This window comes from Chrysochloris asiatica, unplaced genomic scaffold (genome assembly GCF_000296735.1).
Source record: "Chrysochloris asiatica unplaced genomic scaffold, ChrAsi1.0 scaffold00430, whole genome shotgun sequence".
Classification (NCBI taxonomy): Eukaryota; Metazoa; Chordata; class Mammalia; order Afrosoricida; family Chrysochloridae; genus Chrysochloris; species Chrysochloris asiatica.
Window position 1 is genome coordinate 1,442,781 of NW_006408948.1, and position 13,853 is coordinate 1,456,633.

Sequence of the window (13,853 nt, forward strand, 5' to 3'; positions counted from 1 at the left end):
TTATATATGTATATATAACCCTGGTGGAAGAGTGGGTTATGTATTGGGCTGCCTACTACAAGATCAGCTGTTTGAATCCACCAGCCACTCCGAGGGAGAAAGATAAGGCTTTTTGCTCCTGTAGTGATAATACAGCCTTAGAAACCCTATATGGTGGCAATATGCTGTGGAGTTGGTTCCTACTCATAGTGACCGCTGCATAGGGTTTCCAAGGCTGTAAATCTTTACAGGAGCAGAAAGCTTCTTCTTTCTCCTGTGGAATTGCTGGTGGTTTCGAACTGAGAATCCCTATATAGGATCACTGCAACTCAGAACTGACTTGATGGCAAACAACAACTGTGTATGGAGTCCTCATGTGACTCTGTAGGATAAACACTGGGTTGCTAATTGCAAAGTTGATCATTCAAACACACCACCCACTCCATAGAAACCCCAAATAGGATTGCTATGAGTTGGAACCAGCTTGCTGGTGCTTAACAATAGCAAAATATGCATGTGTAGTATTATTATCCCCATTTTACACATGAGGAAATAAACCTATAAACTTTGATTAGCTCTTATAACCTGGCCAAAACCACACAGGTAGCAGGTCACAGAGTTAGATTTGAATACAGGTCGTCAAGCTTTGCTCTTAAGCCTTACAATGCACTGCTGCTTATCACAAAACTGAGAGTAGTTGTTAGAAAAGTTAAGTAGTAGTGAACCTGAAAAGATTGTGTGAGCCAGCATGAAGGAACATGGAGCTAAAAATCAAAAGTCTTGGGACTTAGTTCTAGCTCTCCCACCATCTTCACTGAGTCCCTACCTCCATGGAGATTATTGTCCATGGATGAGGCAAGAGGGCAGGTCTATACCAACAGCAAACCTTCATGTATGCTTTTGAAGAGAAGTTGTGGTACACTGTTAACGTATGTTTTAAATGTGAGTTTGGAGAGGGCATTGATGGTATCTGGGCTTCCTAGGCCTATGTGCTCTTCAAAAGTTTATCACTTAACTTGTTTACCCACTTGGTGATGAGGTGACTGATGACAACTTTGTTGAGGTTTTCTTTTCCTGGTTCCACAGACTTCATATGTATCTTTTCCTCACCTTCAGTGAGTCTTTGAACTCTCACACTTGAGTTGACTTGCCTTATTTATGAGTCTGAGATGCATGTATCTGTTTTCCAAAATATAATGTATTCATTTCCTGAAAAAATAGGAAACTATCTAGAAAAATCTTATTGCCTCTCATCTTATTATGCATTCCTTATTTTTCGTATATATCTTTGATTAGCTCTTTCCTCAGAAAGAAGGAACCAGTTCAAGTAGGATTTTTTGGTCAAGCCCTTTATTTAATCTTAATAATTCTGCAATTGTGATGACTGGGTCAGAGTTCATTTGGGATGTGTTCATTCTAACAGGGTTAACAAGTGTGTCAGATTTTCAAGTCATGGCTGTAATTGACCTTGGCTTTGAGGTTTCCCTTCATAATAAACAATGGGCCCCGAGCCAAGAATGCCTGTGGTTTATACTGACATACTGGTAACTAAATAATACAAAATGATTTCCCCTCATACTCGTTGTATTACCCTGGAGCTGGCCTTATGCCTTTTGAAGGAATCATATCAGAAGAAAATCCATAATTTAGAAAAAATGTAACCTGTGGACTCTCCATTGCAGCTGAAAACATTTTGACAACTTCATTCTTGAAAAGAGTGCAGAAGGTGTAGGTTCACGCCTAGAAGAGAGGTTCAATGTCTCATGCAACAGTGCACCCCAAAAATGCTCTGTTAAAAGAATGCATGAAGGAATGTGCCCTTTGGATATTTAAATGAATGTTTATTTTCAGCGTGGTATATGTACATATTTTAAAAAAGGCAGTAGAGGTAAATACTGTTGACTGATGGTACATGGAGGGGATTGTAATCATTGCAATGATTTGTTGAATGTAAAACTGATGAGCTGCCCTGTAAACCTTCACTTAGCTCACAGTAAAAGCTTTAAAATAAATAAATGAAGGTTACACTGATTTAAAAAAAGATTGCAAGAAGGGTGTGTATTCACTACTGGCTCGTCTACACTAAATTCTCTTAGATGGATATACCAAAGGAAGAACTTGGTTTCTGTTGGAATTGTTTCATTTTTATGCCCACAGTTGCTGGAAAAGACTCACTTTGTATAGATAACTGCAGGAACTCAAGTTTAAAGGAGAAAACAAACAACAGCAATAAAAAACCCAGCACAAACGTATAGATTTGAGTAAGACATTTGTTTAGATTTTTAGATTTGCTTCATGAACTTTTATTAAATATTAGCGAATGCAGAATTTATTAGCTTAAAACGAAAAGCCCTTCATTCCTCCTCTGATGTGTTTATTTAATGGTTGGCAGCAATAACTATGTCAACATTTAATCTGTTTTCTTTTTCTTGTTGTTGATGTTGTTAGGTGCCATTGAGTCGATACCGACTCATAGCAACCCTATACACAACAGAATAAAACACTGCCCGGTCCTGGGCCAGCCTTACAACTGTTGCCACGCTTGAGCCCATTGATGCTGCCACTTTGCCAATCCATCTCACTGGGGTCTTCCTCTTTTTGTCTGACACTCCACTTTACCAAACATGATAATCCTTCTCCAGCGACTGGTCCCTCCTTACAATACATCTGACGTATGAGACAAGAAGTTTGGCCATTGTGGCCTCCAAGGAGCACTCTGACTGCACTTCTTCCAACACAGATCTGTTTGCTCTTTTGGCAGCCCATGGTTCTTTCAATATTCTCCTCCAACACCATCACTCAAATGCATCAGTTCTTCTATGGTCTTCCTTATTCACTGTTCAACTTTCCCAGGCATATGAGATTATTGAAAATACCATGACTTGGGTCAGGTGTACCTTAGTCCTCAAGCTTAATCATAAGCACATAGCCTCTCTCCCTCTCTGGGTCTAGAGTCCCCAGCCGCTCCATCTCTCCATGTCATCATCTCTGCCTTCATTGTCTGTTTCTCTGGGTAGGGTCTCACACTCCACTCTTCTCCCTTGATGGTCCCAGGGACTTCCATTCCTGGACTGCAAAGTCAACTACTCCCCTTTTTTGCTACAAAACATCTGCCTTTACATTTCCAACCCTCACAGTCAGTCCTGATAACAATTATTCACTATTGTACCACAAGAGTCCTAGCCCCATCTCCTTTCATCATCCCTGCCCCGGCAGATTGGATACTACTCAATGGAGATTCTACTTCCTCCACGCCCTCTGGATTTAGGCTACCTCTTGAAAGCTTATGAGCCAGTCACTTCTTGCCTGTGTAGGCCCCCCCCCCCCATTTTGGGTAGCCAATGTTCAAGTTGCCTATCCCTGTCTACCCTGTGTATAGAGGGGGTGGGAATGATCCTCGCTATAAAGATTTGTTCCTTCTTTTGAGCTACTGCATCCATAGGTGTAGGTCAATTTCATCAAATTGTATCAGATTAATCTTTTTTCCCCTCTTCGTTCTTCTTCTAGTTGAGTTCTGATCATCCAGCCATTGAAGCCAGGTCAAATGGGTATTATCTGCAAGTGTGGGTATTCTCTTGCGTATACCCTCTCTTATCAGCTGGATGCTTCATTCTCCACTTTAGTCCTCTGTGGCTATATCACTGACTCTGGACCCAAGAGTCCCCAGGTCTTGCCACACTGCTGGCCAACCAGGTCTCCACCTGGGTTCACAGGAGTCTATTGAACGTGATAGGACTTAGCTCGCAGCTTCATTGCTGTTTGTCCCCTCACTTCCCCTTATTGGTGACCACATTGGTCACATGTCAGAGCACATGTCTGCTCGTGTATTCCTATTGGTGTGTTCCTATTGAGTCTTCGTCTTGGAAGGGGGTTTGCCGTGAGGGGACCCAACCACTTGCCTTGATGTCTCCTGGGCGAGCAACTTGCTTGTTCTTGTAGTAGTCTGTTGGACTGCCATTATTGTTTATTATTTTTCCTGTCAGTCTTTCTTTCAAGAAGTATCTTCTGTTCTTCTAGCCACTCCAGGCTGGTTTGCTTGTCCTTTCCTGTGGAAATTTTCCACCTCAAAGATTCTGGATAGGGTTCAGAATTCCACTTATGGTCTTATGCAATGCAGAGGCTCCACAGGAAGCCTCCTTCACTGGAAAAGTTGTAGCCCATTTTAGGTATCCCAATCAGTTATAGGCTGAAGACAGACTTACAGACTTTCTATGGTGATATTTACAGCTATTCCTTTCTCTCCCCCTCACCTGTCTATTTTACAGTGGTATGCAAGGGAAACCAATATTCAAAAGACAGCCAAGCATCTTAACATTATTTCCCCCCTTTTGCCCATTCATACCATTCCTCAAGGAGCTCTGGTAATGTAGTGGTTACGAATCAGGCTGTGAACCGCAAGGTCAGCAGTTTGAAACTACCAACTGTTCCGCGGGAGAAAGATGAGGCTTTCTGCTCTCGTAAAGATTTACAGCCTTGGAAACCCAGTACAAGGGTCACTTGTACTCCAAGTCGGAACCGACTCCACGGCACATAACAACAACAACACCATGCCTCAATCTCTGTATTCCAGAGACCTGTTGTTCCATTGTTGTGCATACATCGTTATTTACCTCTGTCCCACTTAGCCCATACAAACCTGTTTTCTCATCCGCTTTGTTCTTCCTTTCACCTCTCCCTTATTGTGTATTGCCCCACTCCCAAGCACCCAAACTGCCCTACGTCTATTCCCTACCCTGTGTTCCACCTTCCCCACCCACTCCTCACCCCATCCCCCACATCCCGGTAACCAGTGAAGAATCCCGCCCCTCCCCCCCTTTAGTATGGGTTATTTTCTTAGTCTTTTACAATAGTGGTCCTATGCAGTATTTCTCCTTTTGTGACTGACTAATTTCACTCACCATAATGTCCTTAAGGTTCATCCATGTTAGGTAGTGACATGCAGCTTCCTTGTTATTTTTCAAGGTAGCATAATATTCCATTGTGTGTATATACCAGTTTGTTTATCCATTCTTTAGTTGATGGGCACTTTGGCTGCCTCCATCTTTTTGCTATTGTAAATAGTGCTGCTGTGAACATTGATGTGCATATATCTACTCATGTTATGGCTCATATTTCTTGTGGGTAAATACCAAGAAGAGGAATTGCTGGACATAAGGTATTTCTATTTTCAATCTTCTGAGGAAGCATCATATTGCTTTCCAGAGTGGTTGGACCATTTTGCAATCCCACCAGCAATGCAGGAGCGTCCCAGTCTCTCCACATCTTCACCTGCATTTATCGTCCTCTACTTTTTTGATCTTTGCTGTTATTGCTGGTGTGAGATGATATCTCATTGTTGTTTTGATTTGCATCTCTCTAATGGCTAGTGATCGTGAACATTTCTTCATATGTTTGTTGGCTGCCCAGATCTCCTCCTTGTTGAAGTGACTGTTCATGTCCTGTGCCCATTTTTAATTGGGCTATTTGTCTTTTTCTTATAGAGATGTTGTAGTTTCCTGTATATTTTATAAATTAGTCCCTTGTCTGATGTGTGGTTGCTATTCTGTGGGTTCCCTTTTTACTCTTTTGGTGAAGTCTTTGGATGCACATAACTTTTTAGTTTTTAGTATGTCCCAATCACCTATTTTGTCTATTTTTGTTTGTGTAGTTTTCAAAATGTTTAGTAGTCTGTGTATTGCCTAAATTAGAGCCCTCACATTTGTCCCTGTTTTTCATTGATGGCCTTCATAATTCTGTGATTCACATTTAGGTCTGAATCCATGCTGAGTTGGTTTTTGTATAAGGTGTGAGGTAAAGGTCTTGTTTCAGTCTTTTGCATATCGCTTTCCAGTTCTGCCAGCACCATCTGTTGAAGAAACTATCACCTCCCCATGTGATATATTTAGGTATTTTGTCAAAAATCAGTTGACTGTATATGGATGGGTTAATTTCTGGATTCTCGATTCTGTTCCATTGATCTATGTATCTATCATTGTACCAGTACCAAGCTGTTTTGACCACTGTAGCCATGTAATAAATTTTGAAATTTGGGAGTGAGAGGTTTCCAACCTTATTCTTCTTAAGCAGCACTTTGCTTATCAAATGGGAGGACTCAATTTTTAACAGTAGGTAGAATATAAAAGAGTAACTATTTAAATGAAATAACAATTTTTTGTGATCATCTTGTGATCTGTCATCCAATTTCTTTCCTAAATGTCCCCAACATTACAACTTTCTGCTACTTACTCTGATTGCAGCCAGTGTTCATTAGCTGATGTCTCACGGAGCATCACTGATGGAAGATTATATCTTATAATTTCTTCCATTAGAAATTGAATATCTAATTCAAAGATATTTTTTAAATAAGACTCCATTCCTGTATGAATTTGCCCAAATATTAGTAGTCAGCTTCCTTGCCAGGAGATGAAATAGGGAATGAGTATCAACTGTCCTATTGTAACACGTTAAAAGTCAATGGCTCCGCTTTCTAGTAATATAGTAGTTCTCATGGCGTGTGAAAACCTGCAGCTGTTTTCAGAAATTGTAGAGCTCTGGCTGGTTTATAGATGCCATAACAGTGTCTTGAAGTGACAGTAAGAAGTTGAACCAACTGGGTTGTGTATGAGGACGGCTTGGGCTCTAGGAGGTATGTGAAGTAACTGGAGAGACGGGAATTGTGACTAACTTACATATGACAATCTCTGGTACCTGACTCATGCCAGAACATCAGCATGAGCTATGGATGTTTATATGTCTTCCTAGGATAATAAAGAAATAGTAAGAAATACTATTGAGTGGTAACCCTGATTTCCCTTGCCAAAAAAAGAAATGATTGTTTTGTCATTAGTTTTACCATTCTGGAAGAACCTTGATAATAGTGAATTGGACTCTAAATTGAAAACATAAGTGCTAACTTTGTGCATCATAGAATCTTCAGATACTAAATGCTTTATCATAATGATATAGAGCATAGGACAGTTTTAAAAAGGGAATTAATACCAGTATGACTAAAAATGGCCTAAGTTATAACCATTAAAATAGTGTAAGTTGTAAGTTATTATCTTGGAAATGCTTTCTGTGTAAAAGGTGTGGAAAGGAATGCCATTGAGCCAGGTATGTTTACAAAGTACTGAAAGTCTTTGTATAAAGAGTACATGACGTATTGCGTGGCAGGCAGTATCACAGCACTGTACATTGGTTGGGGGGTGGGGTATGTTTCTTTGTCTTGTTCTTTTTGCTGACAGTGTACAAATTACCTATTATTTTCAAATTATTTGAGAAAAAGCTCAGACTCTCCTGTTTGCATACACTATCATCATACCATTTATCTGGAGAACTGAAATCTAGGAGCAAATAGATAAAAATCCACCTTGTAGCTTTTTGCTTGGTGAATTGGAGTTGGTCTTCCAAATAGTCCCAGGCAGCCTGAGCTTGAGGTGGAAGGTGACTATAGATGTGTAGGGTTCCATGAATTTGATACGTTGTCACTTTACATAGGGAAGGGGCAGTGTCTGCCACAGAGGAAACCCCTTACCAGAAAAAAAAAAAAAAGTCCATTATTTCTTCTTTATTTTGTTGCCGCAAGTTTGATGACTATCGATTTTGAATAATTGAGATGTAATCAGCTCAGTGGAATTTAACAACAACAACTACAAATTGTTGTTTTCCAAATCTGCTTATACATAATGAAAAAATAAAGCCTAATGTAATATACACTTGGTGACTAATTTTTCCTCCTCTTTAATTTTTCTTTTAGGACTCAGCCTAAAACTATGTTTGCCCAAGTTGAATCTGATGATGAGGAAGCAAAGAATGAGCCAGAATGGAAAAAACGTAAAATTTGAAGAATCCCACTTGAGAGCTGTTTGCATGAGTGGGAGGATTTTGGGACAGTTATGTGTGTGTGTGTGTTTAAGATGCTTGCAAAGTAAAAGGAATTTTTTTAATTAACAGTTTTTTGTCCTGCGTATTATTAAACCACTCAAAAGATTGGTAGCTACCCTCCACTAAAATTGTGCTTACATTTTCTTACCTATGATTAGTAAGCTTTATTACAAGTAAACAAGAAACAGATTCTTAGCCTATTACCAAGTACTTTAGGTATTTAGAAACTTTATTCAACAATTATTGGTCTTGTAACAATAACATGATGGGGGAAAATGAACTGAGATATACATCTGTCTTGAGCAATTCTAGGGAATGTAATATGGAAATAGACATCAAAAGTTTAATATTTCTGTATAATTTCACAGCAGTTGTTTACATGACTGTAAATAATTAGACTGAGTTCAAACTAAAAGCATTGCCATACTAACAAAGAACATGTATCTAATTATGCCTCCACAACAGAATATAGCAGTTAGAACAGACTTTGCAGTCAGACAAAGATGGGTTCAAATCCCATCTCTGCCTTTTAGTTTATGAGTCTCACTGAGTTCTTTAACTTTTTTCTTCAAGCCTGAGATGATAATTAGATGGTATCAGATGATAACAGTACCTACTTCATAAGTGCTATTCATAATGTTTCAAAAATTCAACTATTCTGGTGCTGACAGTGTTCCACTGCTATTTGTAAGGTTTTCAGTGGCTAAGCATTCCGAAGCAGTCTGCCTCTACTTCTTCCTAGTCTGTCTTAGTCTGGAAGCTCAGCTGAAACCTGTCCACCATGGGTGACCCTGCCAGCATTCATAATACCAGTGGCATACTTTTCAGCATCACAGCAACACACAAGCTACCACAGTGCGACAAACTGACAGATGAGTGGTGGAATTGAAGGAATACAAATTTAAATCTTTCAACAAACTGATGCAGCACTGGAGGCCCTCACTCATCTATGCTAAGAAATTTGTACGACCTGACCAACTGACTGGAAGAGAACTGTATTTGTGTCCATTCCAAAGAAGTGACCCAACAGCTGCAACAATACATTGACAGGGAACTGCCAGAGGTTCAAGGTGGATTCAGAAGAAGACATGGAACAAGGGACATCATTGCTGATATCAGATGGATCTTGGCTGAAAGCAGAAAATACCAGAAAGATGTTTGTTTACCTGTGCTTTATTGACTACGCAAAGACTTTTGACTATGTGGAGCATGACAAGTTGTGGAGAACATTGTGAAGAAAGAGTATTCCTGAACACTTGAGTGTGCTCATGAGAAACCTGTACATAGACCAAGAGGCAGTTGTTCAAACAGAACAAGGGAACACCGAATTTTAAACACTAGTTTAAAATTAGGAAAGGTGTGTGCCAGGATTGTATTCTTTCACCATACTTATTCAGTATACATGCTGAGCACATAAGGTAAGAAGCTGGATTATATGAAGAACATGGCATCAGGATTGAAGTAAGACCTGCAATATGCAAATGATCCAACCTTGCTTGTTGAAAGCGAAGAAGACTTAGAATATTTACTGATGAAGATCATAGACCATAGTCTTCAGTATGAGTGCATTGCAGCTCAATGCAAAGAAAACAGAAATCCTCACCACTGGAGCAATAAATAACATCATAATACGTAGAGAAAAGATTGCAGTTGTCAAAGACTTCATTTTGCTTGAATTTACCAACAATACTCGTGGAAGCAGCAGTTAAGAAATCAAATGATGTACTGCATTAGGGAAATCTGCTGCACAAGACCTCTTTAAAGTGTTCAATAGCAAAGATGCCAGTTTGAGGACTAAAGTACACCTGACCCAAACCATGATAGTTTCAGTTCCTTCAGATGCATGTGAAAGTTGGACGATGGATAAGGAAGACTGTAGAATTGATGCTTTTGAGTTATAGTATTAGAGAAGAATAGTTAAAATACCTGGACTGCCAGAAGAGCAAACAAATCTGTGTTGGGAGAAGTACAACCAGAATGCTCCTTAGAAGCCAAGATGGCCCAACTTTGTCTTTCATGTTTCGGACATGTTATCAGGAGTCCTGTTGTGGTGCTGTCAGAGAATGCACAGGACCACAAGATTGGCAGTTCAAACTCAGCAGCTGCTCCTTGAAAACCCTATGCAGGGTCACTATGAGTCGGAATCTACTTGACAGTACTTAGCAACAATCAGGAGGGAGCAGTCGCTGGAGAAGGACATTTTCCTTGGTAAAGTGGACCCTCAGTGAAAAAGAGGGAGACCCCCAGTGAGATAGATTGGCACAGTGGCAGCAGCAGTGGGCCAAAGCATAAAGATTGTGAGGATGGCACTGGACCAGGGCTGTTTCGTTCTGCTGTGCCTACGGTCACTGTGAGTCGGGTCTGACTGGAAGGTACCTAACAACAACAATAGCAATTTAAGTGTGCTGTGAGGATAAAATGAGGCACTTGTAAAGCAGTTAGTGAATGTACCTCACACACTAAATAGTTGCTATTTTAAAGTGTGGCTAATAATATCCTTGCCTGGTTTTTATCAGGATTAAATTAGAAAGATGTAGAAATGCTTTGTAAATGTACAGAGCTATGTAAGTAGAAGGCATTAAAAACCACTCCAAATGGGCCTTGTGTTTTTCTAACTAGAAAACTAAAACAGAAGTTGGCAGTTTATCCAAAGTAATAATGAGTCAAGAGAATAAAATGTTGTGGACTGATTTCACATTGACATGAGTAGTGTTTGCATGTTAAATAGTTCCCACTAATTTATGTCTTTTTGTGTTCTTGTCTTCTGCCCTTCTCTCATTTGTCCTAGTAAATTAAAAATTATAAAAAATGAATGATGATATAAAAAGTATGTGGAAAAGATCCTGGATTTACAGGCTTTATGTACCAAAAAAAAAAAAACCACCAAAAAACTTCTTTTACCACTCACAAAATCTTTCATTTGCAGATTTTGAAATCACAATGACCATCTTGCATAGGTGATAGTAGGAACTTCTCTCGTACACCATATTTTCTGTCTTTTTTCCTCATGCTCCTGTCTCCACCTCAGTCTCCTAACATTGGGACTGTCAACTTGCTTATGATTCATAGTGACCTTATGTACAACAGAACAAAACACTGCCCGGCCCTGTACTGTTTTCACAATGTTGTGTTTGAGTTTACTGTTGTTGTCTTTATGTCAGTCCATCTTGTTGAGGGTCTTCCTCGTTTACACTGACCTGTAATGGGTAACAGATAACATTTGCTAAGTGCCTAATATATGACACGTATGATTTTAAGATCTTGTATCAGCTTATTTTATCTTCAAATTTCTATGAGCTGATAAAATTGGTAAACCCATTTTACAGATGAGGCAAAAGAAGTATCAAATGTCAAGCAATCTGTGTGAGGACACAGGTAGGTAGGGCTGTATGAAGACTCCCCCTAAGATCTCTAAACATCAGTAATTAGTAAACTCCCCCCTGTTTCCTCTTCCTATTGAAATATACTTTATCCAAAATCAATTACAGACAAATATTTTGTCCCAGCTGCTTGTGATTTGTAAATTTATTGCTTCTTGGATAAAATTTACTGAAAGCATCTCACATTTTTCCCCATCTTAACATAAACATTGCACCATATGGAAGTGTTCGTCTTGCACAGCCAAAAATTGCAATGGAGAGGGAAGGAATAAGAACTGGATCCTAGTGGTCTTGGCGGAGTCTGCTATGATGTAAGAGGAGAGAAAGACAAACTTAGCACGGAGATGATTTTCTCATTGTTACCCACCACACAAGTGGACTTTTTCATGTTTGAAATGGTTTTTCTCACTTTAGAGATTTTTATGACAATTTTTTTTTTTAAGTTTTTATTGTGAGGTTTACATGGGAGAACATCAGCTTTACACTCATCCTAGTGTATTTCATTTCATTGCAATGATTACAATCCCATCCATGCATCCTCAAATAACCACAAAGGGTACAGCACACAGGCCTGCGTCCTGGCCTCTCCCTTCCTGAGTCCAGTTTTCCCATCCACTACATCTGTCTATGTCATCATCTCTGTCTCCATCCTGGTGTCACTGCCTCTCTGGGTAGGGTCCCGCTCTCCGTTCTTCACACTTGTTGGTCCCAGGGACCTCTGCTCCAGGGCTGTAAAATCAATCACTCTCCTCCTTTTATATGACAATTTTTGAGGCTGGGTACACTACTTAACCATAGGAGTTTTAATCTTGATTTTGGTGAAGGAGAACTTCTGAACCAGGACTAGACAAATAGTGGGTATTCATTTAACACACAGACTCAGAATTAAGTAGACATCATCCTCACATTCCTTCTGCCCTGAAGCCTCATTGTCTTTCCCCATGCAACCTCATATTTCCTCTCTTGATCAGCTGCATTTTTAATCTTTCAAATAAGGAACCTAGGAGTCACAATGACGATGATTCTTCCCTTAATCCCACTTGAACCCAATTAATCAGTTGCCAATTTTGGCCCATGTTAGCTTCTAAATCTCTCATATTTTCTCTTCCTCATTACTACTGCCTCTGTTAGAATTTGTTGTTGTTCTTAGGTGTTATCAAGTCAGTGCCGACTCATAGCAACCTTATGTACAGCAGGATAAAACACTGCCTGAACCTGGGCCAACCTCACTGCTGTTGTCATGCTTGAGCCCATTGATGCTGCCACTTTGCCAGTCCATCTTGCTGGGGGTCTTCCTCTTTTTCTCTGACCCTCCACCTTACCAAACATGATATCCTTCTCCAGTGACTGATCCTGCTGAGCAATATGTCCGAAGTATGAGAGACGAAGTTTGGCCATCTTGGCCTCTAAGGAGCACTCTGGCTGCACTTCTTCCAACACAGATCTGTTGGTTCTATGGGCAGCCCATGGCACTTTCAATATTCTCCTCCAACACCATAAATCAAAAGCATCAATTCTTCTACGGTCTTCCTTATTTACTGTCCAACTTTCACATGCATATGAGGTTATTGAAAATACAATGGCTTGGGTCAGGCACAATTTAGTCCTCAAGCTGTAATCTTTGCTTTTCAACACTTTTAAAAGGTCTTGTGTGCAGCAGGTTTTCCTAATGAAATATGTTCTTTGATTTCTTGACTGCGGCTTCCTTCAGTAGAAAGTTACCCAAGAAGAATGAAGTCCTTGACAACTTCAATCTTATCTCCATTGATAAGAATGTTGTTTATTGGTCCAGTGGTGAGGATTTTTCTTTTCTTGACATTGAGATACAATCCATACCAAAGGCTGTGCTCTTTCATCTTCATCATTAAATATTTTAAGTCCTCTTCCTCATGAGCAGATTTAAGTGTTCTGGAATACTCATACTTCCAATATTGTCCATAGCTTGTCATGATCCACACAATCAAAAGCCTTTGCGTAGTCAATAAAGCACAAGTAAACATCTTTCTGATTGATATTCTCTGCTTTTGGCCAAGATCCATCAGACATCAGCAATGATATCCCTCGTTCCACAGCCTCTTTTGAATCTAGCTTGAACCTCTGGAAGTTCTCTGTCAATGTATGATTGTAGCCGTTTCTGTATTACATTTAGCTAAACTTTACTCATGGGATATCAAAGAGGTTGTCCAATAATTTCCACATTCCATTGGGTCACCTCTCTTTGGAATGGGCACAAATATGGAGCTCTTCCAATCAGTCAGCCAGATAGTTGGCCTCCAAATTTCTTGGCATAGATGAGTGAGTACCTCTGGTGTCGCCTCACTTTCTTGAAAGATTTCAATTTGTATTCCATGAATTCCTGGCACCTTGTTTTTTGCCAGTTCCTTCAATGCACCTTGGACTTCCTCCTTCAGTATCATTGGCTCTTGATCATACGCTACCTCTTGATATGGTTGAACATTAACGATTTCCTTTTGGTACAGTGACTCTGTATATTCCTTCCATCTTCTCTTGATGCTTTCTGCATTATTCAATAATGTGCCCAGAGAATCTTTCAATAACAAAAGTTGAGGCTTGAATTTTTTCTTTAGTTCCCCCAGCTTGAGAAATGCTGAGTGTGTTCTTCCTTTTTGG

The 13,853-nt window shown here is 39.8% G+C and overlaps 1 protein-coding gene across 1 annotated transcript in view; it reads left to right on the forward strand.

Annotated features, from left to right (window-relative positions):
* Nucleotides 1-7,802, forward strand: part of WDR70 (WD repeat domain 70) — a 516,881-nt gene extending 509,079 nt beyond the window's left edge. Inside the window, exon 20 of the mRNA XM_006876935.1 lies at nt 7,715-7,802. Within this exon, the coding sequence (XP_006876997.1) occupies nt 7,715-7,802 (88 nt within the window). The remainder of the gene's footprint in view (nt 1-7,714) is intronic.
* The last annotated feature ends 6,051 nt before the right edge of the window (nt 7,803-13,853 follow it).